The 27,675-nt window shown below is 42.3% G+C and overlaps 1 protein-coding gene across 1 annotated transcript in view; it reads right to left on the bottom strand.

Moving 5' to 3' along the window:
- The window catches only part of SCD5 (stearoyl-CoA desaturase 5), a 156,346-nt gene that overhangs the window by 39,391 nt on the left and 89,280 nt on the right, over positions 1-27,675 (bottom strand). The window contains exon 2 of the mRNA XM_039253993.1: positions 20,952-21,082. Within this exon, the coding sequence (XP_039109924.1) occupies positions 20,952-21,082 (131 nt within the window). The remainder of the gene's footprint in view (positions 1-20,951; positions 21,083-27,675) is intronic.

Here is a 27,675-nt window from a genome sequence, read left to right as displayed (position 1 = left end):
AGAGCTACTTCACCAAATCTCTGCAAAATACCAAGACACAAATAATACTATTTGAGGACTGCTCTAACAGTGTGTCACATGAAGGGAGGGGAAGTGATTTTGGTTTCTTGAGGAATATGGTGTACTTGGCCAAAGGAGCAGAAATGCTTAAGGCACAAGCTGTGCTTCCTGGAATCCCAAGAGACACTCTGGTGCCCATGGAAAGAGAAGCATTGTCTAGCAGACATTGCCGAACTCAGGCACACATGGTGGACACATCCTCTTGACCATCCTATGGTGGGAGACAGAAGGAGGGTGTCAAGAGACTGGAGGTCCTGGATGAGCTACCAATGGCAAGAACCAATGTCATCCAGGCTGATATTATTAATGAAACCTTATCCGTAGCCATGGGCCAGTGAGATCTATAGACTTTAAGTTATACTCAGTTTTGTTTTTCTCTGACAATGCTTTCAAAACTTTGAGCACACAAATTATGCCAGGAAGTAGGTCTTTTGATAGGAAAATAAGTCTGAAAATAAAAATAAATTTATACAGGTGCCTGGGTGGCTCAGTCAGTTAGGTGTCCAACTCCTGATTTAGGCTCAGGTCATGATCTCATGATTTGTGATTTTGAATGCCTCATCTGGCTCTATTCTGACAGTGTGGAATCTGCTTGGGATTCTCTCTTTTCCTCTATCTCTTTCTGCCCCTCCCCGACTTGTGCTTTCTCTCCTTCTCTCTCAAAATAAACAAACTTAAAAAATAAAATAAAAATAAATTTATATAGTACATAAGCCCCTTTTAAAAAAATCATAATGCTTTGATACCATACTATTCAGGACATAATTATGTTTTCACTAGAAATCTGCCATTTCACAGGTTGGCTTCATCCCGCTGATGAGAAGAGGGGGAACTGTTTTATTTTCAAAGTTCAAATAGTTTCTTTAACCAAAAGGGGGTTCATTGCGTTTTTGGTTTCTCTGGCTCATCCAGTACTGCTGGAAAGCTATTCAACATTGAAAGCTTCTCAATTTGCTTTACCCTTGGGTAACAGGACAGAGAGGGGGCAGGTAGAAAGACCTTAAGAGTTATGTGCTCAGTTTTGACTATAAAAAGAGAAAGGAGGTTCTTAGTAATCTGTGCAAGGCAAAACTTATAGCCTGGTTTAGTGAGATAAGAAAGAAGTTTTTAGATTTTACCAGAGTATTTAAACACAGTGGTTGGAAAGAGAAAGTATTTATTATTTATAATGATAGAATCTGGAGTTAAAAAGGAATTTCAAATGCTAGTCAAGACCACTGCAGCCCAAGGAAGAATTTATTCTTTTTGCATTAGTTTTTTGCAATGCTCATATGCACATAGGAAGAAAGGGAAATACTCTGTCTCCAATTCACAGACAGCAATATTAAGGCTTAGAAGAATTGTGCTCAAGTTTGTGGAGTAGGTCAAAACAGTAATGGATAAAAGAGAGTGCTCCTTTAGTTCTTGGTGCACTGTCTCAACAAGGTATTTCCCCTATTCTCTAAATTTAAATGGGGGAAGTCTTTTATAGAGAACTCTCATTTCCTTGTTAAAAGGTTATATTTGTTCCTTACCATGATGCAATTTTATGAAAGAGTAGAGGGTTCCAAAGAACTAGAAACATTATTCTCACACAATTAAGCATAATACAACCATAACAAAAGAATGGTGATGAAGACAGATTGGAACAGAGATGTTTATTTGCTTTAACTCCTCTTACCTGGATATCTTCCCAAAAGAGGCCACTTAGCCTGCAGCAGTGAAATGAAGCAAGGGTTCTGGCCAGATTCCAAATGGCTAAGCATATAATCGAGGCCAAAATACTTTAATATGATTTTTTAAAATCTTATTTTATTGTTTTGTTTTTGTTTTTAACGCTAAAGCGGAGTCCAATGAAAAAGTGACTCAAAGAACAAGGTGTAAGCCACCAAAAGGGCAGAAGAGAGCAAGACTCCTATGCTTACCCAACGGCCTTTTCCTTCCTCCTTATCTGCATTTTGCTTTTATCCTGGAGTGATTGGGAGTGGGAGCCAACCTGTGAATGGAATTTGTCTTTGATGAAAAGCTGTATTTACCTAGGGTGTGTATGGTACAGTCAATATATGTGGAAGGGCAAGTGGAGGGCTGATGAGAAGGGCGAGGTGGCTAAGCAAACCTCAGGGGGCGGAGGGTAAGAGAAAACAGCCTGTAGCGGCTGCCCCAGCCCCAGCAATCTCCCAGTAATCTCTTCTGCCCCCAGAGTTTACAAAATGCTGACTGCTCTTGTCTGGAACTATGCGCACTACTCCATCATCCTCACTTCACAGGAAAGAAAACCAACACTGAGCCATAGAGAGATGGCGAATTTCCATCAATGAACTGGCTCTCGAGTATGTGTATTCTGTCTGTGCTCTGTGCACACATTTTGGTAGGGCGTGATATTAAATTCAGTGGCAATTTCTGAAGCCTACTTACATGTTCTAACAAATCAATTGACAAATGATTCCATTTGCAACTCAGAGTTTATACCTTATGGCACTGGGAAATCACAGTCTTACTCTGCCACCTCATTACCTTCATAAGTGGACGCTCACTTTTATTGAGTTTATTGATCATTCTTGGCAAAGAACTGGAGTGGCAAAGAGTGCTACATTAGTTCTAAGAGCCCCGGGTATAAATGAGACACAGGCATCTGGGGGCACTAGAGAAGAACAGGCAGAGGAAGAGAAGCAAATCAGGAGTGGATGGCTCAGGTGGTAGGTTTTATTACCTGAGGAGCCATACTATGTCCTACTTTGTGCTGTCCAAGAGAAATATAATGCAAGAATATATGTATGAAAACTTTCCTGGTAGCCTTAAAAAAAGTGAGAAGAAACAAGTAAAATTAATTTTAATAATATATTTTGCTTAATACACCCAAAATATCATTTCAATATATTATTAGCATAAAATTATTAATGAGATAGTTTACATTATTTTTTGGCACCAATTCTTTGAAATTGGGTGTTTCTTTTTACACTTCTAGCATACCTCAATTCAGACCAGCTACATTTCAAGTGCTCAGTAGTCACGTATGCTGAGTGGCTACCATATTGAACAGTGCAGGTCCAACTTGTGGCTTGTCCACTTTCCTATATGTGTGTTACACTTTTCAAAGTTTAAAAAAATTCAGTGTCATTTACTGGTAAGAGTGTCAAATAGTCACAAGCCATGTGAAGGTCAAACATGCTGCACATATCAAAAGCATTAAAATTGTGCTTATCTTTCAATTTAGTAATTTGTTTTCTAACTTTTTTTTTGAAGTTTATTTCTTTATTTTTGAGAGACACGGACACAGCTCGAATGGGAGAGGGACAGAGAGAGAGGGAGAAAGAGAATCCCAAACAGGCTCTGTGCTGCCAGTGCAGAGCCTGATGTGGAGTTCGAACCCACAAAACCGTGAGGTCATGACCTGAGCTGAAACCAACAGTCAGATGCTTAACTGACTGAGCTGCCCAGGCGCCCTTAGTAATTTGTTTTGTAGAATTTATCTTAAGGAAATAATCATGGTTGCGTGCAAAGATTTAACAGTAAATATGCTCACTGCTGTGAAAACTGGAAAAACCCTGAATTTCCACATAATGGGATTTGATTGAGTACCTTGTGATATATTAATTAATTGAATACTATTCATGTGCGTGTATGCATGTGTGTAAATAGAAAGTCTCTGGAGATAACTATTATGAGGAAAATCTTAAGTTTCCCTCAGGGGAGTGAGACTGGGAGGGAGGAGATGAGGAGAAACTTTTATATTTTACCTTATACTCTGAAATTTTTTTTTTAAATTTTTTTAATGTTTTATTTATTTCTAAGAGAGAGAGAGAGACAGCGTGAGCAGGGGAGGGTCAGAGAGAGAGGGAGTCACAGACTGAAACAGGCTCCAGGCTCTGAGCTGGCAGTCAGCACAGAGCCCGACGCGGGGCTCGAACCCACGAACCGCGAGATCATGACCTAAGCGAAAGTCAGACGCTTAACTGACTAAGCCACCCAGGCGCCCCATACTCTGAAATTTTTAACAAAAGCATCTGTTGGTTTTGAATTAAAAACCAGTTAACAACAAAAAAAAGGATACTGTAACATTGACATGGAGTGATGAAAGGGAAAATAGTTAAGTGAAAAATAGTTTTCAAATAAGAAGTACAATTTTAATCAAAATGGGTGCGTAAGCATAGGAAAAATAAAGGAGGAATGTTAAGTCAACCTGTTTTATAGTGGTTCTATCTAGGAGATAGAATGGTGGGTGATTTTTAAATTTTTCTTTTAGTTTGCCTGCATTTTCTAAAGTTTTATGATAAACAAGGTTTTTTTGGTTTTGTTTTCTTGTTTGGTTTTTTTTGGGGGGGGGATATTGGGTAAGCAGATTTTTTTAAAACATTTCTATACTTCTGAATTTAAACAACCAGCTTCCGCCATTAGTTCCATGTTAGGAAAAACTCTATTTAAGAGTAAGATTCGTCTAGTAATCTGGTCAATTCCACATTTTCACACCGTTCTTCTTCTATCTTTGTTCTTCTTCGCACTCATCAACCAATCACACCTCCATCAGTGTGACAGTGCCCTTGCTGAAGTGCACCCTGTGTCTTTTACCTTTAATACTCACTTTCCGTCATAGATAATGTCCCTAAACAGGGTCCCTGCTGAGACTGTGGAAATTGAAATTGATCGTGCGGTGATTTTCTCCATAAGCACAGGCTTTGAGTATTATCGAGGACTTGGGCAAAGGTGATCAATCTCAAAAGCTCCACTGAAGCAGATTATGAAGCAATGTGCTCTATCAGAACTACTTTGCCCCAACTTCCTATTATGTTCAAAATAAATTCTTGAATCCAGGCCTCTAAAGTGGCAACAGGGGAGCCTGTGTTTTGAAGCCCGCATAATTTCCACTGGTTAGCAAGATGAAGGCTAAATGTAAACAGTATTTTTGGCTTCTCCCGGTGAACAGATTTGAGACCAGAAGCCTTGATATCAGCTTTTCCCCAGTCTAGCTACAAACAGATGTGTGCTCCTGACCAGACACCACTGAGGTTGTTCTGTCCCTTAATTCAATTGTGTGTCTGCTTAAAGTTCCAAAAGGGGAAATTTACCCGGTGGCCTCAACACATAGCCAAAGGGAATTCCATCTGTTCATAATACATCTTTGTTTCTCATCGGCAGTGAAAAACAAACTAGGACCAACATGTCAGCTCCAATAGTCAGGTTTTAGAGTAGTGTGTGTGTGTGTGTGTGTGTGTGTGTGTGTGTGTGTGTATGTCTTGTGAATGCATGACATCTTATCTGGAAAAAGAGTCATTCTACCAGGGGGATCAGAGAGGAGAAGACACCACTGCCTCCACTCTTTAGGACCCATAAAGCTCATTTGAAATAGACTTTATCTCCGTCTCTGGGGTCTGAATTTAATCTCCTCCAGTTCAGATGCCAACATTGTACTATTCAAACAGTGAAGAACATTCAGTGCTTTCCCCATTGTTGATACTGGGTCAGCACTGATATCCCTCCAGATAACACTGGCAATCTGGAAGAAGAACCCAGAAAGTCCCCAAGAAAGGCCTGGCAGAAGTCTATACCACCAGGCAAACTGTAGCTTCCAGAGAACAAGTTCCCACCTGCTGCACAGCCTTCACGTGGCACTTGGTCTGGGGAGATTTTGTAAGTGTTGAAAGCCAACTTTCATGATTTAAAAAGTGCTGACAAAACTTAAAAGATTGCAAAGAAGGAAAAGGACATTTTATATTTTCTTTTATTACTCCATCATTTAAATCTCTTACAATGAAAATACATTTTTTAACACACATTCTGAAAATGGCTCGGTCAGTCTTCTTGGTAGACAAATTGGCCTCCTGGCCTCCTGTGAATCTTTCCAGTTTGACTTTTAGAGGTATTTTTGGTCAGTTATATGACCACTGTTCTAGTCTCCTGAGCTATATCTCCTTCCCTCAATGAGTCAAAATTTCAGGGAAGAAAGGGCCTCAAAAACAATGACAGCCCAACATGCAAAGAGACAACTTGCTCCTCCGTCTTGTTTTTTAAATACCACTTCCCCTTAAAAGGAGTCAGGACTTTGATGATAGGGCAGATGTCAGGCCTAAGGTAGGAAAAGCACAAGAGGAACGTGGTCTATTTTGCTGTGCCAGAAAGTCAAGAATTACTCACAAAATGATGCGAATGTGTTAAAAAAGACATAGGAGTCCATTTGTAGTGCCTCCCAATGAACAAACTGGGAGAATTTGATAAATAATTTGGGGCATTAAGATGACTAACAGTAATGGATTAAAAACCATTTCATAAAATAAGAATCCATGAGCCAATAAACAAACAAACAAACAAACAAATAAGTGTAGAGGTAGAAGAAGGTGCCATGGCAATAACTGATTCCAGCAAGAATCACCCATGTATGCCTACTAGGTAGACTACTAGGTAAAAGGCTGATGAAAGAAAAATATTTACACAGGCTTATCGTATCTCAGCACAAATCACTTATTCACTACAAAAGGAAAAATAATCATCTTACACGAGAAATTGAGTAAAAACCACTTTAACTAAGTGATCAAAGTTTGTAACACCGATAATGGGATAATGACAAAGCAATATCATGCGTCTCTTATTTGATGCTCAGGACACAGGATTATTAATGCAGCATTCCCGACAAAAATGCACAGAATGCAGGTATGAGAAAACATGAGCAAACCAAAATGGGGAACATTCTATAAAATAGGCAGTCTATGCATTTCAAAAATGTCAATGTCATAAAATCAAGGTAAGACTGAGGAAATATTCTAGATGGAAGGAGACTAAAGGGTCATCACAACTCACTGTAACACAGGATCCAGAACAGGTTCTTGGGCTAGGATCATGGATATTGCATTTAAAAAAAATTTTTTTAATGTTTATTTAGAGAAACAGAGACAGAGCATGAGCAGGGGAGGGGCAGAGAAAGTGAGAGACACAGAATCTGAAGCAGGCTCCAGGCTCCAGGCTGTCAGCACAGAGCCTGATGCAGGGCTCGAACCCGCAAGCAGTGAGACCATGACCTGAGCCGAAGTCGGACACTCAACCGACTGAGCCACCCAGGTGACCTGGATATAGCATTTTATCAACAATAAATCCCCTGATTTTGGTCCATGTTTTGTATTTTTACAAAATGTCTTTCCTATTAGGAACTACAATAAAGTTCCTATAAATGAAGTATTTAGGGATGAAAAGGTATGGTGTTTATAACTTAGTCTCCAATGATTTAAAAAAAAGTAACACAGAAGGATGCATATACACACATATGGAAAGAGAAAGAGAGTAATAAAGCAAATGAGGCAATAGTATCAATAACTAGTGTATCTGGGTGAAGGGTATCCAGGATTCCTCATGGTATTTTTGCAAGTGTTTTGTAAGTTTGAAATTATTTCAAAATGAAGAGTTAAAACTACAAAGAAAAATGTCAAGGGCCACTTTGAAAATCTCAGATTTTCTCTTTCCACTCCATTTCTACCCTGCCACCCTTATTCAGGCTTTTGTCAGTCTGTGTGACTCCTGTAATGGCCTTCTGACTCATAGGGCCTTGGTCATTTCCCCCTGGGCAATACACGTGGTACACTATGACCATCCTCCCCATATTCATTCTCCCCAAATACCCATCATCCTCTTGTTTGTTATCCAACAACCTCTCCGTATTACTTTTCTCACCAAGCCTAAACATTCCTTCTTCTCGACAATCAAAGAGCTTCAACTGGACTGATCATCCTTATCTTTCCCACTTCATTTATTCTTTAATTGGACAAATATTTACTGACTGTTGGTATGTGCTAGGAGATAAGAAACAGGACAACCAAAGCTCTATCCTCAAGGAGTTTATATTGTATGGAGGAGACAAACATGAAGTTAATGGAGTCAACATAAATAAAATCATTTCAGACTCAGATTAGTGCTATGAAGCAAATATGTATGGGAAATAATGAGGGGACCGGAAGAGAGGCAAGGACTTTCTTATCAGGCAACCCGCAGGCTGAGAAGAGCTGGGTGGGAGAGAGAAGGGAGCTGTCTGGGGCATAGGGAAGGACTGGGTACGATCCAGGAAGTAGGAGACCCAATCCAGGAAAGACACCAGAGTGTTGGGTGCAAGGAGGTAGGGCAAGTGTGAAGTCTAAGAGGTACTGTGGTGTAATAAAGAATATATCTGGTGTTTGTCTCCTGTGGTCCCTGGCTCAGAGCTTTACAAACCCTTGGAATTTCCTTAGTGATAAAATTTTCCTTATTATGCTAATGGGGGGACTCTGGTGGGCCCCCAGATGGCTTCAGGATCACTCTGGCCACCAGAAAGATCCACCAGGTGACTACAGGTTAGCACTTTGGGAGGGGAGGGGGACTGGAGACTGAGTTCAACCATACGACCGGTGATTTAATCATCATGCTCCTGTAATGAATGAAACTCCAGTAAAACCTCTGGACACAGGGTTGAAGGAGCTTCTTGACTGATAAAGGCACTGATGCAGGGAAGGTAGCACAGCTTGATTCCACCGGGAGAGGGCACAGAAGCTCTACCCGAGGGACCCTCAGCCCTCACCCGATGTGTCTCTCCCATTTGGATGGTCTTGATTTTCTAATCAGATAATCAGATCCTTTATCATTAAAACTGTAATAAGAAGTACAACACTTTCTGGAGTTCTGAATTGTTCTGGTGAATTATCAAACCTGAGGGAACTGTGGGAGCTTGTAGCCAGTAGGTCAGAGGCACCAGGGGTCGAGAAACCCTACTTGCAGCTGTCACCTGAAGCGGAGGCAGCCACGTGGAGGGCAGAGGCTTTACCTTGTGGGATCTGATGCCAGCTCAGGGCTTATAGTGTCAGAATTATAGTGAGGTGTGCTTGGTGTGAAAGGAAGCATTGGGATGCAAAAGCCTGAGCACTCAGGCCCTTTGAGGCCATCACAAGGCTGGATTTCATTCCAAATGCAATGCTAAGCCACCAATTCTCTCTCTCTCTCTCTCTTTTTTGCTAGAGAGTGGTTTAATTTTTGATAAGTTCTGTCTGGCTGCAGTATGGAGAGGGGCAGATGTTGCAGGAGAAAGACCAGTTTATGAGGCATCTGCGGCAGTGTAGGCAAGAAAACGTGGTGGTTTGGACCAGAGTGAAGCCCAGATGAGAGGCATACAGATGCAAGATAGTATCTAGAAAGTGGAACTTGAAGAGATTGGTTAAAAGACAGCAGTGACAGGTGATGAGGGAAATGAAGAAATCATGATGATGCCCAGATTTTTGGCAGGGAAAACTAGACGTGGTTGAGGGGGAGACAGAAGAGTCATGACTTTGGTTTTGGGCACACTGGCTTGGGGAGGCTAAGAGATGTCCAGGGAGGGATGCCTTGCAGGTAGCTGGGCTTGCCAGCCTGGTACAGCAGTCAGTTCCTTTCTGCAATTAGATCAATTTCCTACTGTGGGGACCCCACCCAGTGTGCCATCCTTATTCCTCTCTCTCCACCTGTGCTCAAGTCTTTCCCCTCCTTTCCCCTTTCTTCCTTGCCTATGCAAGTCCTTCTCACCTTTCAAGGCCCATCTGCCCTTCTGCATTAGGTTTTACCCCAGTACCCTAGCCCATATTCATATTTCTGCAGCCCTAAGAATCAGTATGAAGCTTTTGGGCAATTTAACTCCACATTGTCTTGTAAAAGTCCCCTTTTATTGTACAAAAGGGTAGCCGGCTCTGTCAGATCTAAACTCCTAATGACAAGGGCCATTTCTTATACGTCTCTTGTATTCCTCATAAGCACATAGAGGTTTATGCACCTTTAAATTAAAAAGGAATTAACTAACAGATTTACACAAAAAGCCATAGAGGAGTCAACCGGAGAAGATGAAGATAATCAAATGTGTCTGTCTTCTAAGAGTTTTTAAAAGCAAGGCTAGAAAGTTCCTCTGGCATTAGAAAAGTATAAAAATTTTACTATTAATTAAAATTGTTGATTCAATGGCTCTTGTATCTTTGGAGCTTAATAAAACATGTAAAAGAGCATCCCTGAAACACTGCTGGGACAAGAGCTCTCATTGGCGCTAGCAGGAACTGTGACAGGATGACTGAAAGCCTGAACTTTGTTGTTGTTGTTGTTTTTAATTCTTTAGTGTTTATTTATTTTTGAGACACAGAGAGACAGAGCGTGAGCAGGGGAGAGGCAGGGAGATAAGCAGACACAGAGTCCAAAGCAGGCTTGAGACTGAGCTGTCAGCACAGAGCCCGACGCGGGGCTCGAAGTCATGAACCGCAAGATCATGACCTGAGCCAAAGTCAGCCACTTGACTAACTGAGCCACCCAGGCGCCCCAAGAAAGAGAGAATCTTAAGCAAGTTCCACGCTGAGCATGGAGCCTGATGCAGGGCTTGATCCCATGACCCTGGGATCATGACCTGAGCCAAAATCAAGAGTGAGACATTCAACCAACTGAACCACCAAGCCCCCCCCAACAGTAATTTTTTAAAATCTATTTTAAATAGTTTTATTGTCAAGTTGGTTTCCATATAACACTCAGTGCTCATCCCCACAAGTGCCCTCCTCCATGCTCATCACCCCCTCCCCCTCCCTCCACCCCATCTGCCCTCAGTTTGTTCTTGGCATTCAAGAGTCTCTCATGGTTTGCTTCCCTTCCCCTCCCCCACTATTTTTCCCCTTCTTCTCCCCCATGGTCCTTTGTTAAGTTCCTCCCAATCCTCCTATACTTGCAAACATATGGTATTTGTCCTTCTCTGCCTGACTTATTTCACTCAGCCTAACACCCTCAAGTTCCATCCATGTTGCTACACATGGCCAGATTTCATTCTGAAAGCCTGAACTTTGATAAACAAGGACAAGAGAAGAGAAACAGCTCAATATCTAATGAGGAGGAGGGGACAGGGGAGGGGGCTAATGGAAGGTCCCAATGGACCTGAGAGATCTAGTTTTATTTAGCATCTTCATTAATGACTGGGAGGCAAGGCATATACATTTTGTTAATGACGTTTTTTGGTCGTTACCAAATTAGGAGGTGCTGCAGACATCATTGAGGACAGAGAAACAACACAGATGGATCTAAAGAGGTTGGAAATATGAATAGAAATGATCACAATGAGATTTGATTTAGGAAAAATGCAAATGAAGGCAGCTGGGAGACAAATCATCCAAAATGCAAAATAATCAGTGGGTAGGGAACCCTAGAAAGCAACAACGTGGAGTGTTTGGCAGGAGAGCAGTGGGAATAAAGAGTAAGGAGTGACAACTCAGTGCTAGCTTGGACCAAACGGTCGGTGGCAGGTCTGGGAAGAAATAGCTCATCAAGGAATTGCATCACGACACAGTGTCCTTCGACACCTACACACAGTTTTCGAGACCATGTGGAGAAATAAACAAAAATCAGCTCAGACATTGGAACCTTAGTTTCTTCAGCTGTTAGATAAAGGATTAGACTCAGCTTCCGAGCCTCCTCCCTCCCCCACTCTGTTCCAACCTTCTGGTGGGTTCCAAGAGAGAAGAGAGTGGTGGGGGTAAAAAGGACCTTGTTAATGAGGTGCCTGGTCTGAGTGCCTCCTCCAAAGATCTTCCTCGTGAGAAACAAGCAGAATGAAATACTTAACTTGAAAATATGTTTCAGAATAGATTCTATATTGACAGGCCTGCATGTGGAATTCATCTTAAACAAGTGTCATTTCTTCCAATATAGATGTGGAGCCAGACGAACATATAAAATCTGATAGCTACATGTTTGCAAAAACACCCTCTACTTTACCAACTATTTCCTTGAATAAAAACTCTCTGGGTGCCTTTACACTATGTATCTTTTTCTTTATAAAAATATAATCACCTTGAAATGCTTAGGAAGACACCACCGTACAGAAGGTGAGACCCATATGGGGAGTCACTGCTCTATTAGGGGTCAGGGCAATGTGACAGGCAAGCCACCCTCTGGCTCACATGCCCATCTGCGGAATGACTTCCTTTCCTCAGGCCATCCCAGGCTATCACCTTTTCATTCCCTTGAGGTTTGTTTCCTTGGGTGGTTTCGCTCCTGTCCCCACTTCCACTGGCCTAGATCCACAACAAGGAAGGAGGTGAGGCATCTTAGGACAGGGGCCATTTTAACCTCTGCCTTACAAGGTCCATTCTTACTAGTAGGAAATCCTGCCAGGTCAACACATTCAGGAAATGCGGTGCCTCCTGTGGCTGCCTCGGGAGCTTCTTCTCTCTCTCTCTCTCCCCTCCTTGCCTCCAGCCCGTCATTGGTAGGAGCACCCTGCCAATATGGACGAAGTTACAGAACGGTATATATATGACAGCAATGCCCTGATGATTCCATAAATCACCAACATCATGAGCAGAGAGGTTGCTCAAAGACAATCGAGCTGTTTGCCCTTCTGACGTGACCTCCACACGTGCCCAGGAGGGTCAACGGCGGTGGGGACAGCGTGAGGCACAGTGTGCAAGCATCTTCCGAAAGCACGCGGAGAAACCTTCTCATGGCATCCAGGTCAGGGCCGCTTCTGCGACTGCCTGTTTACACTGGAAGGAAACCAGCAACATCTACCCAACCTGAAAGGAGGAAGGCGAACCTGTTTCTGACGTGCAGAAGAAAGGCTGTTACGTCTGAGGCTTAGACTCGTGGTTAGGAAAGGTGGTGAACACTGAAACGGGATCTCTGCAGAGCGAGGTAGAGCCTGCTCGGAGAGCCACGTAAGGGTAAGGATTCTTGAGCCTGCAGTTGAGTGTTCTGTTTGATTCTCCTCCCTTACTGCCACCAGGTGCTGCTTCGAGGTCATTGCCTTGTATGCAAGCCCCTCTGCTTCACATGCACACCCAACACAGACCCAGCCTTGGGGGCTGGTCTAAGATCCTGAATCTGGCACATGTCCAGGGTCTGAGGCTTAATCATGTCACTGAAATACGGGAGGCCATGCTGCTCCCCCTCCTAACGTCCGGAGTGCCCTGCCATGGCATTTAGAACAACAGCCAACCTCCCTGCTATACCGGACAGAGCCCTGCACTGATGTGACACCTGTCCCCCTCTCTATAATCTCTTCAGTAACCATCTCCCACGCCCACGGGGACCACCCACGCTGGCCACCTTTCTCTTCCTTGCATACACCATTCTTGTTCCCATCTTTGCTTTGGCTCCCCCTTCTGTCTGGATCCCTCCTCCCCTAGCGGTTGTCTCCTCAGGTCAGCAAGGGCTTCTCTCACCAGCCTCTCTAAAGAAGCCACCGCCCTGGCACTCTGTCACATCACTGTATTTAAATTCTTCACCTTCTTTTTTCCCTCTGAATACCTCTCTTGATTCATTTGCTTACTGGTTTATTTGCTCTCTTTCCCACTGAAATCGATACTCTATGAGGAAAGGGACCTGTGTGCCTGTCTGTCGTGTTCTCCAGTGCCTGGAACAATGCTCAGTCCATCTATTTGCTGAATGAAAGGATGAAAATATACACTTTGATCCTGGGAGAGGCACTGGAGGGTCGCAGTGAGAGGGGGGCCTCTGGAGTGGAGCCGCCTGCACTTAAAATTCCCCTTCTGTCATTTCAGTCCGTGTGTCCTTGGACAGGTTACATAGGCTCTTTTCTTTCTATTTCGTCACCTATCAAATGAAAAGAAAATAACAGTATCTACCTTTTAGAGGTATTGTTGCAAGACTATATGAAGTACTTAGTGAAGTGCTGGTAAGTAGTAGCACTGGAGAGTTGTTTTATTGTTGCAGAGTTCTATACTTGCCAATGGTTACGGCCCATGACTATGTGATTTACTTGATGTATTTAGAGATAAAGTTTGGTCCATTTGCAAATGACACTGCAACTTCCACTTTCTGGTCTGACATGTAAAGAGCTTGGAAATAGTCACTCCCATCCTTGCGACAACAACAAAAATCCAAATGAACTGAAAATCAACAACTCTTCTTAGATCCATCCGAGAAATGAAGCCATAGGGCAAACTGCTGCCCTGAAAAGTAGAGAGAGAAACAGGCAGTTACAGAGAATCACTGCCTCCCGGAGGCAGAAATCCAGGAGCAAAAGCCCACAGCTGGTGCCAGGACAGGCAGGCATACTTTAAACCGTAATAAGTGCTCAAGTCTGAGTGTGGATAAGCTTGAGAGTTAAAAACACTAAGATCCAGGACTAGGGGGCCCCAACCTTCATAAATTTTACCTCCAGGAGCCCTATCAGGTTCTCACTATGAACAACTGGTTCTCCCAGCAGGTGGAGGAGAAAAGTACTCATTCTGAAATACACACAGAGCTCTCTGTTCTCTTTCCAAGACCTGTCCTCAAGAGAAACTATTTTATCAGATCCTAATCAACCAGGGTTTTACCAAAGCCTAACTGACCTGGGAAGGGGAAATACTCACCTCAGGCTCACAGATGGAGAACTAGTCCCCTCATCTCCATGTCAATAGTGCTCCTGTATGATGACAGGACCTCAAGTGAAAGAACTGAGAGCCTTAGGCCTCATTTAAGAAGAAATCTCTAAGAAAACCCAAAGACAATATGGGAGAGAAAAAACAATACTGGAGAGGAAATTTTAGCTCCTGACACCATAGCTAGTGCATAGTAAGCACACAGCCCAATTCCTAGCCAGGTAAACATAAAACTTCACACTAAACACCTATTTCTTCAGTTCCTCTTACCCAGTACATCATGTCCAGCTTTCAACAAAAAGTTACAGGGGCACCTGGGTGGCTCAGTCGGTTGAGTGTCCTACTTTGGTTCAGGTCATGATCTCACGGTTCGTGGGTTCGAGCCCCGCATCGGGCCCTGTGTTGACAGCTCAGAGCCGGGATCCTGCTTCAGATTCTGTGTCTCCCTCTCTCTCTGCCCCTCCCCTGCTCACATTCTGTCTCTCTTCAAAAGTAAATAAACACTTTAAAAAAGTTACAAAGTATGATAAAAGGCAAAAAAAAATCCATCTATAAAGAAAAAGCAAGCATCAGAATTAGATTCAGATATGGCAGAGATGTTGGAATTATCACACTGGAAATCTAAAACAACTATGATTAATATGCAAGGAGCTTTAAGAGAAAAAGTGGACACCATGCAAGAACAGATGGGTAATATAAGCAGAAAGATGGAAACTCTAAGAAAGGATGAAAGAAAAATTCTGGAAGTCAGAAAAACTGCAACAAGTGAAGAAGAATGCCTTTGATGGGCTCACCAATAGCCTGGACGTGGCTAAAGAAAGAATCAATGATCTTGAAGAGACATAAATAGCAACTTCCCAAGCTGAAATGCAAAAAGAAGAGACAGAACAGAGTACCTAGGAACCATAGGGCACTTATAACAGATGTAACTACTGTGTAATTAGAACAGCACAAGGGGAAGAAATAGAGAGAAAAGAAGGAACAAGCAGCAGGAATATTTGAAGTAATGACAGCTGAAAATTTTCCAAAATTAATGACACTTACCAAACCATAGATCTAGGAAACTCAGAGAACACTAAGCAGGATAAATAGCGCAAAAAAAAAAAAAAAAAAATCTATACTTAGGCATATCATATTCAAACTGTGAGAATCAAAGGCAAAGAGAAAATAATGAAAGAGGCCAGAGGGGAAAAATACTTTCCCTACAGAGGTACACTATTTATTAAGATTTATTTATTCATTAAGATTTCTCTTAAAAAACATGGAAGCAAGAACAAGTGAAATACTGTGCTGAAAGAAAACCCTCGAACCTGGAATTCCATACCCAACAAAGTTATTCGCCAAAAGTGAAGGAGAAATAAAGACTTTCTCACACAAACAAAAATGGAAGGAATTTGTCATCAGTAGACTTGCCTTGCGAGAAATGATAGAAGAATTTCTTTAGAGAGAAGGAAAATGGCATAGGTTAGAAACCCAGATCTACATAAAGAAAGAAGAGCATTCGAGAGTGAAAAAATGAAAGTAAAATAAACTTCAATTTTTCTTATCCTTAATTGATCTAACAGATAACAGTTTGTTCAAAATAATGGTAGCAACAATGTATTTGGTGATTAGAGCTGATGGATAATTGAAATGAATGACAGTGATGTCATAAGGGACCAGAAGGAAGAATTGGAAATGCTCTGCTGTAAGGTTGCTGGGAAGTACTGTAATGTTATTTGAAAGTGGATTTGGATTAGTTCTAAATGCATACTACACACTCTAAAGCAACCACTACACAATTGTAAAAAGAAGTATAGTTGATATGCTAAAAGGAGAGAGGGAAATAGAAATGTAAAATGTGCTGTTCAAACCAGGAAAGACCAAAAAGGTACCAAGAACAAGGGTAATGAAGAGCAAACAGAAACAGGATAGATGTTATACTCCAACGGTATCAGTAATCGCTTTAAATGAGAATAGTTTAAATATGCCAATTAAAAAACAAGATGTCACAGAGGATAAAATAAACAAGAGTCAACTAGAGGTTGTTCACAGATAACGCTGTTGGACATCACACAACCCCCATGGGTGAGCCTAAAACATCCCTGGCCTGAGGGTCAAGAGACAGGCTTCGCTCTGGTCTACCCACTAACATGCTGTGTGACCTTTCACAAGTCACTGACATTCTCTGGGCCTCTCTACCCTTCTCTTTACCCTGTATTGCAAAATAAGAGGAGTTAGACTAAATCCCTTCCAGCTCAAAACCCAATGCTTCTTTACTAGGAACTGATGAGTAATTGTGGGCAGAGAGGAGGCTGCAGCATCTAACAGGTGCTATTTGGCTAAGTTCATGAGAGACCCAGCTGCAGCTAGAAGGGGTCTGTGCATGAGTGTGAGAGCACAAATCTAAAGTCCTGGCCAGTGCTTGTGAAAACTGAACTCTTGGGTGCCACTGGATGGTAGGAACATCTTACCTGGGTCCATACGTGACTAGGAGAAAATTATAAGGAATTTGCAAACCCATTTTGCAGGTTGACTGGAATCCTACTGATATGGAAGGAGAGTGGGCCAGAGAGGAGCTCAGGGGGTCTCTGCTGAATGCAAGGGACAGGATTACCATAGCTCCTTGTCTATCACTGCTGCCCTGTCTTCATCTTTCAGACTAAAGCACCTTCCCACTACCACCCCTGCCCCATGTGGATACATCCTCTACAGAAGAAAGAGAACAGGAAATTTCAAATGTTTAAGCCCCAATTTTAAGAAGATTATTCTTGAAGATTGCACTTGTAGCTTCTAGCAAAAGCCTTGCTCATCATCTTCAAATACAGATAACCCCCTCCTCCTCCCCCCTCCTCCCCCTCCCCCCTCCTGCTCCTCCCCCCTCCTGCTCCCCTCTCCTCCCCCCCTCCTCCTCCCTCCTACCCTCTCCTCCTCCTCCCCCCTCCTCCCCCCTCCCCCTTCTTCTTCGAATAGTTTGAGAAGACAGGTATTAACTTTTCTTTGAATGTTTGGTAGAATCTGTCCTGGATTTTTGTCTGTGAGTTTTTTGATTACACATTCATACGGGTTTGGGACAAATGTATAATGACACATATAGTATTGTCTAAGTGTTTTCACTGCACTAGAAGTCCTCTGTACTCTGCCTATTCATCCCTTCCCCTCAAATGTCACTGCCCTTCCAGTGTCCAACAATTACTAATCTTTTTACTGTCGCCATAGTTTTGCCTTTTCTAGGATACCACATAGTTGAAATCATAGTCTGTAACCTTCTCATGTTGGTTTCTTTTACTTAATACGTACTTTATTTTCCTCTATGTCTTTTCATGGTTTGAGAGTTCTTTTCTTTTTTAGTAGTGAGTAATACTCCATTGTCTGGATGTATCACAGTTTATTTATCTTTCTACCTATTGAAGGACATCTTGATTGCTTGTAAAATGCTTTATATTCTTGTCATTTGAGAGGGATTGCCAATCTAAGGTTCTCCTGTGCTTTACTCCATCAGAATGGTCACGCCCATAGCATCTGTAAAGCTTTGTAATTCATTGTTTCTTTATTTTTCTAAATATTGTTCAGGGAGTTTACAATATTACAAATGCAAAAGTGAAACCACACTGTTTAAAATGGACTCCAGGTGACCTAGAAAACTATAAGGCATTCTCATCACACCCTTTATTCAGTATTCCTTGCTTCCCCATAGTTATGGGCTGTAACATTCTATATTTGTAATGGATTTTTTATTTACAGACTACTTTGTAATCTGAAATCCATTAATGAATTTCATCCTGTTACAATTCTCTTTGAGGCACTTCTGCATGTGGGTTAGATCCCATGCATTCCTGCCCTCTCTCTGATGTTGAACCTTCCATTGTTTTTCTCTTTGCTGCTGCTTTAATTTTTCTTTCCTGGAGAAGAGGTTCCCTAAAGGCACAGAGTTGAACCCCAGTAACCTGACTTCCAAGGGAAGCTGAATCAATGACTCTCCATTAAATCAGGGTTGCAGGCTGTACCGTACACGGACAGATCACAGCACATTTTTACTTTCCTAGGTTCCTCTATCCCCAGGTTAAGCAGTCTGGATCAACTGTACTCTTTCCCATTGACACAGTTATGCACTGTATGAAAGCTGGCCCTATGCTACCTTACAGATGCCTCCTACCTAGGTCTATGATGTTATAAACCCCAGACCCACGAAGTACTGACATTTCCACTGGGAAATTGTGTTTTCAGGATAGTCCAGTGGCTTCTTTTCCCATCCAGAGCATGGAATTAAATGGGAAATGAACTAAGATGGACTAAGTGCCCTCATCCTTTCTCTTTATTTTTTTCTGGTTTTCTAATATTCCACTATATAGAAAACTGTATGAAGGGGCAAGGCCTGTGACCGTGTTTGCTAACATTATACCACTGTGTCTAGCATAGAAAGAGGAATTTAGTGCACCTCCCTCAGCCATATTCTTCTTCTTCTATCCTTCAAAAAAAAAAAAAACCCACCACAATGGGAGCCTGAAAGAAGTAGGCATAGTTCAAATTTGATGGTTTCTAAAAACACTTCTTGAAACTATTCATTCATTTCTCATTTCTTTAACAAACCATCATTGATTGCCTTCTACATGATAGGCACCATAACACAGAAATGAAGGAACACATAACACAGTACGCCAATTCTCATAAAGAAGGAGGGGACAATGGTCACTGAATGCAACTATAAGTTGGGCACTCTTTGTTCATTATTTCATTCTTCCAACAACCCGTGAGGTAAATATTATTTATTCCCCCCGCTGCTTTGCAGACAAATGAAGAGGGACTTGCACAGAGACTCACATTTAACAAATGGCAGAGCCAAGAATTTATTCCGGACCCTGGATACTTCCCTCTACAATGTATTTTCTCCCCAAAGTAAAGTTAAAATCACAGTGTGATGTTCTATTATGTGATGTTATGCTAAGGAAACTCAGGTCATCAAAAACTGAGTTGTAAATAAATAGTTTCATGGGGAAAAGGGAAATAAGAATTTTATGTTCTCAATTTCAGGTTGTTCAGGTAGGAAAAAAATTTTAATAATAGAGGTGCTTTGTAACTACATGAGTGTGTAATTGAAGGCTAGAAATAATAAACTGCTCAAACAAAACAAATAAAATTACTAAGTCCTAAATAGCATCTAAGGCCCAAGTCAATGAGTTTCTAAATTATCATTATCATAACTCATTGTTATGATAAACAAAGCACAACACTGAAGTCAAAATAAGGTGCGGTGTAGTTCACACTGCCGTCCATGAACAAAAGAATATAAAAACAAGCCACCTGCTCCTCTGAGCACAATAGCTTTTTCTCCAGGACCCTGGTACTAATTCCTGACTGTGCTTGAATTATAACCAGGAGAGATCCATAATAGGAACTGTGTTCCCTACGACTTATTGTGTTATATCCTGTGTGCTTTACGAAGGCTCAAACTGTGGGAGGGAAATAGGAAAATGAACCCTTAGACATGAGAACAACTGGGAGAAATGCTCAGGTCAGGCTGGCTTGTAGGGATGGGAGGCCCACTGCGGAGGCTGCCACGGGACTTGCATGTTTGATGGTTGCTTGTTTCCCTGGACCCTACAGCCATTTTGCAAATTACCATTTTTTCCCAATGGGTGAAAACACATGGAGCCTGGAGTCATCTGCATTCATATATTGGCAGACACTCTGAAAGCAAGCTGTTCCCATCCACCCTACCTGGATCAGATGAGGAACTGGGAGGACAGAAATCCAGAATCAACTCAAAATCCAGCAGCTTAGAAAGTGCCCGAGGTGGTGGGGAATGTTCTACAACTGGAATAGTCCTAAAGGATATGGCCCAATCCTGATGCAGTGGTGACTTACATTTTTATAGTTCTCTTACATTTTTATAGTTCCCTGCAATTTTCAATGATTTCATAACAACTACGGGAGTAAAATCATATTCTTCTTCTTACAGATGAAGACACTGAAGGTGAGTAAATGATTGCCAGCAACCATCAGCGTTAAGGCTCAAATCCTGTCTTCTAGCACCATATTCAATAGACCTCTACCAAAAAATGATAGGGTGAGCTCGGGGATAAGTTTTCTAGGAGCAATGAATGGCTTTCGAGTCAGACCTGCACTTGTATCCAGGGTATATATCCAACATATACCACTTTCAGCCATATAATTTGCAAGTTCTTTAACCTCATTAAGCCTTAGCTCCTCATCTGTAAAATGGGGACACACAGAATACTTAGGTCATGGGGTTACTATGACAGTCAAACACAATATGCAGGTAGCATACTCAGCACAGAACTTGGCCCTGGGTGGGGCCAGACAAATGTTGAGGGTTTCAGGGCATGGGTTTTGGGTGGAGGAATTGCTTTCCTGCTCTGTGGTTTAGTATTCCTGGGGGCACGAAACCCCTAGGGGACATTTTACCATATCTAAAGCTACAAGGAGATAGAAATTTGGGACAGAAGGGGAATGCTTGGGGACCTGATCACTGAGCCTGGAATGGAAGTGAAGGAATGGCCAGTCCACAGGGAGCAGGTCTGTACCCCTTCTCACAGTGCCATCTGCGCTGGGTCCCTAAGGCAGAGAGGGCCCTTCATTCCCCACCTGGAAAGCCATGGAGTTGGCAACAGCCAGAAATATCCTCAGAGGCAGCTTGGCTTTGTAGGACCTGTGGCTCCACAAGCGATGGGCACCAGCTGTCACGCCCAGAGCAGATAGGAGGAAGCAGAAGTAGGCTGCAAAACAAAAGCGGCGAGAATGTCAGTAAATGTCACCAAGCTTCTGCACATCCCCCATGCTTTTTTTCTCTTCTGCATAGACCCATGGGAAATGTGTTAGGAGAACAATCTGCAATGTGAAGGAAGAATCGATAACTTGGGGAAATGCAGACTTTTTATTGATTTGTATCTTTCTACTACCAGGCAGAAGTGGTGAGAACTTTCCTCGAGAAACTTTGAACATTGAACATTAATTTTTTCTATCGAACAAGTCTTTTATTTGCTAATGTTTCTTGCCAGTCTTCATTCAGTCTTAATCACATTAGTGGGTATTTGTAATTCAGTCATACATGCCCACTCTCCATAGAGCTGAGATTGATCTCTATGTTGCCGTTTGACTGGCATCTGTGCTAGGAAGTGTGTTTGTTATAAGACCGTATTTCTAAATAGCAAGGCCATTATCATGACTCCACAGGCCTTGATTTGAAGGAAATCAGGCCAGACCTAAAAGCAGTGAAATCTGGCTCAGGACCAGCAAGAATGAGAATAAAAATAACAATAGGGACAACTGAGATTTGCCTTCTAAGATCCCCACTTACACCATCCCTATGACCTGGGATGGCAAAGATGGCCAGGTGGGGAATGATTTTAAAGCCAGCCTACAGTGGAGTTTATTATCCACCACACACTTAAATATGTTTTCTTTAATCCTCGTGACATATAGTAGTGTCTCATTTTACAGTTGAGGAACTGGATCTCTGAGAGTTAAATCCTGCATATAAACCCAAGTTAGCCTTATTCCAAAGCCTCTGCCAGAGACCCCATGCTGCCCCCCAGTGGTCGGGGTGGATTGCTCTTTGTATGAAGACCTGGGGGAAGTTATAAAAGTATGGTGTAGGGAAGCCCGGGTGGCTTAGTCAGGCAACCAATTCTTGATCTCTGCTCAGGTCATGATCTCACAGTTCATGAGATTGAGCCCTGCTTTGGGGGTGCAGAGCCTACTTGAGATTCTCTCTCTCTGGCCCACCCTCCCTCCCCCCCTTCTCTCTCTCTCAAAATAAATAAAATAAAATTTTTTAAAACCTGTCAGAAAAAAGCATGGTATAAAGGAGACACACAGGGACTCCCCCCCCCCCGCATCATGATTCCTGAGATTATTACAATTACTTTAGTGCTTTTAAAGAAATATGCCCACACAATGCTAAATGTCTTGCTTGGATTATCTTATTAAAAACATATCAAACAATGCTATAGGTTTATATTATTTTTTTTTATTTTTTTTTAATGTTTTATTTATTTCTAGGAGAGAGATAGAGACAGCATGAGCAGGGGAGGGTCAGAGAGAGAGGGAGTCACAGACTGAAACAGGCTCCAGGCTCTGAGCTGGCAGTCAGCAGAGCCCGATGCGGGGCTCGAACCCACGAACCGCGAGATCATGACCCAAGCGAAAGTCGGACGCCTAACCGACTAAGCCACCCAGGCGCCCCAATATAGGTTTATATTATTATTAGCCCCATTTTATAGATGAGGAAACCAAGGCTTAAAGAAGTTAACTAATTTCCCAGTGTCACAAAGCTAGGATGTGTCTTTGTTAAGAGTCAGTTCCTAGTCTGAACCAAGAACCAAGTTCCTGACCCCTCCCCTCCCTTATGCCTCTGGGAGACATCAAGTAAGTTTTATCTTTACTTCTCTACACCCCACTGTCATCCTTAAAATTGGATTCCAGTCTAAATTTAACAGTGAGCTTCTTCCTTACTTGGGGGGAGAGCTCTAAACCAAGCTTTAAGTAGGTAGGATCAGGCATATTATCTTGCACAATTGTTTCTAGCACTTAGTATATACAAGACGCCCCATAACAATCTGGCAAAGAACAAGTGATTGACTGTGAGTACATCCCTGACCAATTGGGGATGGTACCAAGACAAGAGAGTTTTTAGGGAGACTATTACAGCACTTGTCTAGAAGAATTACTGGGTAACTTCAGTGTCAATATACATATTTAAAGGTACAACCATACAACATCTCCCAAAGGTCAGGCCTAACTGATCTTGATCTCAATCAATATTTATATGGGTCTGAAAACACAACTTAAACTTGGCACTGAGATTAATGAGTCTCAGAATGCATGTGGTTTTCAGGAACTTGACAAATGATTCCTTACTTGAAAAGTTAAAAACAAAAAATAACAATCTGCCCATTAATCGCAAAAGTAACAGTATATAAAATGATCTGGCCTATTTTGTTATTATAATTTAATCATGGTTATGAGTCTATGAAACGTACAGCTATTGTCATGTCATCACTGGCCTTCATGTCTCTACCAATAATTTTTCCCCAACTGTCAAGTAGTTAGGGAATAACAAATCTGTCATGGAAAACTTCAATGTGACTCTATTTTGCCAGTGGACTAAGACACTGGACTTTGGGTGCAGTGAAATAAATTCCAAGATTCCATGAAAAACACTGAACAAAAAAGAATCCATTCAATGCATGGTTCCCAGACAGTCTTATAACAGACAATGGCTCTCCAGTAAAGGATCTCCAGTATTTCAGGGATCACTTACATGGTTGATCTGAACTGGGCAGTAGTGGCTATTGGTTTTTCACGGTCCTTCTTCTGGCAACAAGAATGTGGCCATAGAACGCAGGCCTGGCCTACCACAGTACCCCATCTTTCTGGCCCTGGAATAAACACCTGACCCAACCTTTCTCTCTCTTCTGGCTCAGAGATTAAACGGTCACATATCAAGACATGATTGCAATAGAAGAGAATGAGGCCAAGTAAGTGAGACATGAAGATGATGGAGATGCCAGTTAAGAGCAAGGAGGAGAGTTGCCCACCCCGCGCCCCTGGCTGCAGTCCCTGGAGCTCTACAGTTCTTTTGATACTGTGAGCCTCACCAGTATTTCTCCTAGTTATGTGAGGCAGCAAATTCCCTTTTCTTGTTGCTAGTTTGCTCTGGATTTCTTTTTTTTTTTTTAATGTTTATTTATTATTTTGAGAGACAGACAGAGCATGAACAGGGGAGGGGCAGAGAGAGAAGGAGACACAGAATCTGAAGCAGGCTCCAGGCTCCGATCTGTCACCACAGAGTTTGACATAGGGCTCGAACCCACGGACCCCAAGATCATGACCTGACCAGAAGTCTGACACTTAACTGACTGAGCCACCCATGTGCCCCTAGATTTCTGATACTAAAATTTCTGCAGAACCTCTGGGGAAGAAAGCAACCTCTGGCCATAGCTCAAATGAGGATGAGCTACAAAAACCCTGATTTGATTATGAGACTGTTATATTAACAGGACTCAGTTTTCCTATTTTGATAGGGCTAATTTGAGAGGTTTTTAACCTCTTTTCTATAATCTTTGTGGAGATTAATATCCAAACTAGTTTTCAGATGAGTGGTGCCTAGTTGCTCTGAGATAGTCAACTACTCAGATATAGAATTGATAACTTTGGGGGGAAAAGGAGTAACAAGCAGGATCAATAAATTTACCAAGTAGCTCATGCCTCACAGAGAAAGGAACTAGATCAATAGAAATCAGAATCATAAAATTACAGAATAGTAAACAACAAACACTTATATTGGTCTGGATGCAAAGAAGAGTCACCAATTCAGGTTAGCTCAAGGAAAAAAAGAGTGTGTGTGTGGGGGGGTGCCTGGGTGGCTCAGTCGGTTAAGTGTCCAACTTCAGCTCAGGTCTGATCTCACCGTTTGTGAGTCTGAGCCACGCTGTCAGGCTTTGTGCTGACAGCTCAGAGCCGGGAGCCTGTCTCAGATTCTGTGTCTTCCTATCTCTCTGATCCTCCCCCACTCGCACTCTGTGTCTCTCTTTCTCTCAAAAAATAAACATTAAAAATTTTAAATGTATTAAAAAGATATTAAATAGCCTATAGATCTCATGGTGGGGGGCGGGGACAGGACAGTTGCAAGACAGTTTTGGTACAGAGCCTCCAAAATGGCCCCAATGTTCCCTACATCCTGGTATTCATGTCTTGTGTAGTTTCTTCCCCTTCAGTAACTTGCTTCTAACCAATAGAACATAGCAACATTGAGGGAACGTCAGTTCCATGATTAGGTCACAAAGATTGTGACTTCTGTTTTGCTAGCAGATTCTCTCTTGTGTTGGCTTTGACAGAGTAAGTTGCCACATTGGGATGGTCCATGTGGCAAGAAGTGAGGGTGGCCACCAGCCAAAAGCCAGTGAGGAAATGAGGCATTAGTCCAATAATCCTCAAGGAACTGAGTCCTGTCAACAACAGTGTTAGGGAACTTGGAAGCAGATCCTTCCCCAGTCAAAACTTCAGATAGGATAGCAGCCTGGGCCAAGACAGTGCTGCCTTGTGAGAGATCCTGGACCAGAGGGCTGAGCACCAGTGGTACCTGGATTTCTGCTTCACAAAAACTGTGAGAACATAAATGTATGTTACCTTAAGTTGCTAAATTTTGGGGTGATTTGTTCTGTGGCAACAGTAATGCAAGACTTAAGTAGAAACCTTACTCTAAGGGAAGAAAGGTATACTTTAAATCCTGGTTTAACAACAGTTTGCTGTTGGGATGTCTGTGGCTCAGTAGGTTAAGTGTTCAATTCTCGATTTCAGCTCAAGTCATGATTTCATGGTTTGTGAGTTTGAGCCCTGTGTTGTCAGGCTCTGCACTTACAGTGTGGAGCCTGCTTGGGATTTAATCTCTCTCTCTTTCTTTCTCTCTCCCTGTCCATCTCCTGCTCACATGCTCTCTCTCTCTCTCTCTCTCAAAATAAATAAATAATTTTTTTTAAAAAAAGAACAGTTTGCAGTCTATTGGGACAGAAAGTAGATTCATGTTGCAAAGAGCTGGGAGGGCAGAGAGCGAAAAGGGGAGTGATTGTAAATGGGCATGGGGGGGTTGGTGTGACGAGTGATAAAAATGTTGTAAAACTGATTTTGGTAATGGTTGCACAATTCTGTGAATATACTAAAAGCCAACAGGCGAGTTGTATGTCATGAGTAATAACTCAATAAAGCAGTCATTGAAAAAACTATTACCGAATTCCTAATAGACTTTATTATTATGTGTATTTTCTCAATGTAGAATAAAACCGCTATACCACAAAACAAAATGGAACAAAACAAAAATCGGCCATTTGCCTAGGATGCCACCACAGGCATCATCACCCCTGGACACTGCACCACTGCACACTCATGTCATACTGTGGTCTCTTAAATCTTCCACAGCTGCCAAGAAGAGTCTCTATTTGACCCCTCTCCTGAATGTATCAAGACCCAAGGTTCAAAGGCAGAAGCACCTGTTTGTCCATGCTCGGATCACAAGGGGCCAGCCCTAGCTGCCCCAGCAACAGAGAGAGAACCCACGGTCCCTTTGGTTTCCATGGTGGAAGGCAGAGCCTCCCATCTCTCATGAGTGCTCTATTGGAACAATGTTTAGAGAATCTTTGTAGTGACCCCCTCTGGACCATACAACCAGAGAAGAGTTCTGCAGAGGTGTTAAGAAACAAAAGTTAAAACTCCCTTAATTCTGGACCTAATCAGAGGGAGAGATGGACAGTTCCCTTCGAGACCCACCTGTGAGCACTAGACAGAGGAGGCAGTTGGCACAACTCTTTAACTGTGCATATTATCTATGTCCCTCTAGCACCGGAGTGAAAGCTACTAAATAATAATAGCTACTATTGACTGAGAGCTTCCCATGTGCCAGTCTATGTTCTAAATTTATACACAGCCAGTCACTGACTACTCACCTCAAGTGTAGTGGATGGGTAATACGATCTCTATCTTACAGATGAAGGCAACAAGACAGAAAGTGAGCAGCCAGGATGCAACCTAAGGCAGAAAAAGCCCAGACACAACATCCTTGCTGGCTGCTTGTCCTCTCAGGGTTGCCTTAATCCTAATGGGAGGAGCCTAAATGCATCAAGACTTTGTAGTCAGCTCGAAACATAAGCTGAAAGTCAAGACCCTTGTTTTGTGTTTTGCCTTCACCAACTGGCAAGTTCACTTCCAAAAACACCCTCACCATCAGTCTGCATCCAATCCAGCCTCAGCTTGCCTTGGGAACTCCAGGCAACCCAAGGCTTCATGAGACAGTTTACTGAGCTCCTATTATAGACCACAGAACTGGGTCTACAAGGTGACCACACAAACATGGGCCTTTGCCTCCTTGAGTCGATAAGAGTTTGAAAAGTAAATTACTTGCTGTATAATTATAAATTATGGCAAGTGCTGCAGAGGAGATGAACAGCATAATGTAAAAGAGATTAAAAGGCAGATAATTTAGGGGTGCCTGGCTGGTTCAGTTGGAAGAACATGCAACGCTTGATCTCAGGGTTGTAAGTTCAAGCCCCACATTGGGTGTACAGATAATAAATAAATAAATAGGAGATCATTTAGTTTGGAGGACCAGAGGAGACTTCGTAGTGGAAGTGAGAATTAAGCTAACCACTGAAAGGTGATGAGGAGGCAAGATTCAGGCAGAGGGACCCCCAAATGCACAGATCTGGGCTGGGGAAGAGGATATGACAAGAATCCTGTATCCAACCACCTCACATGCACTCAGATGGCTACTAGAGCAAAACAAAAACAGAAAATAACAAGTGTTGGAGAGAATGTA

The sequence above is a fragment of the Hyaena hyaena genome, unplaced genomic scaffold (assembly GCF_003009895.1).
Source record: "Hyaena hyaena isolate Hyena2069 unplaced genomic scaffold, ASM300989v1 scaffold_469, whole genome shotgun sequence".
NCBI classification, from domain to species: domain Eukaryota; kingdom Metazoa; phylum Chordata; class Mammalia; order Carnivora; family Hyaenidae; genus Hyaena; species Hyaena hyaena.
The sequence above is the reverse complement of the archived record's forward strand: the minus strand, read 5'-3'. Positions and strand labels throughout refer to the sequence as shown.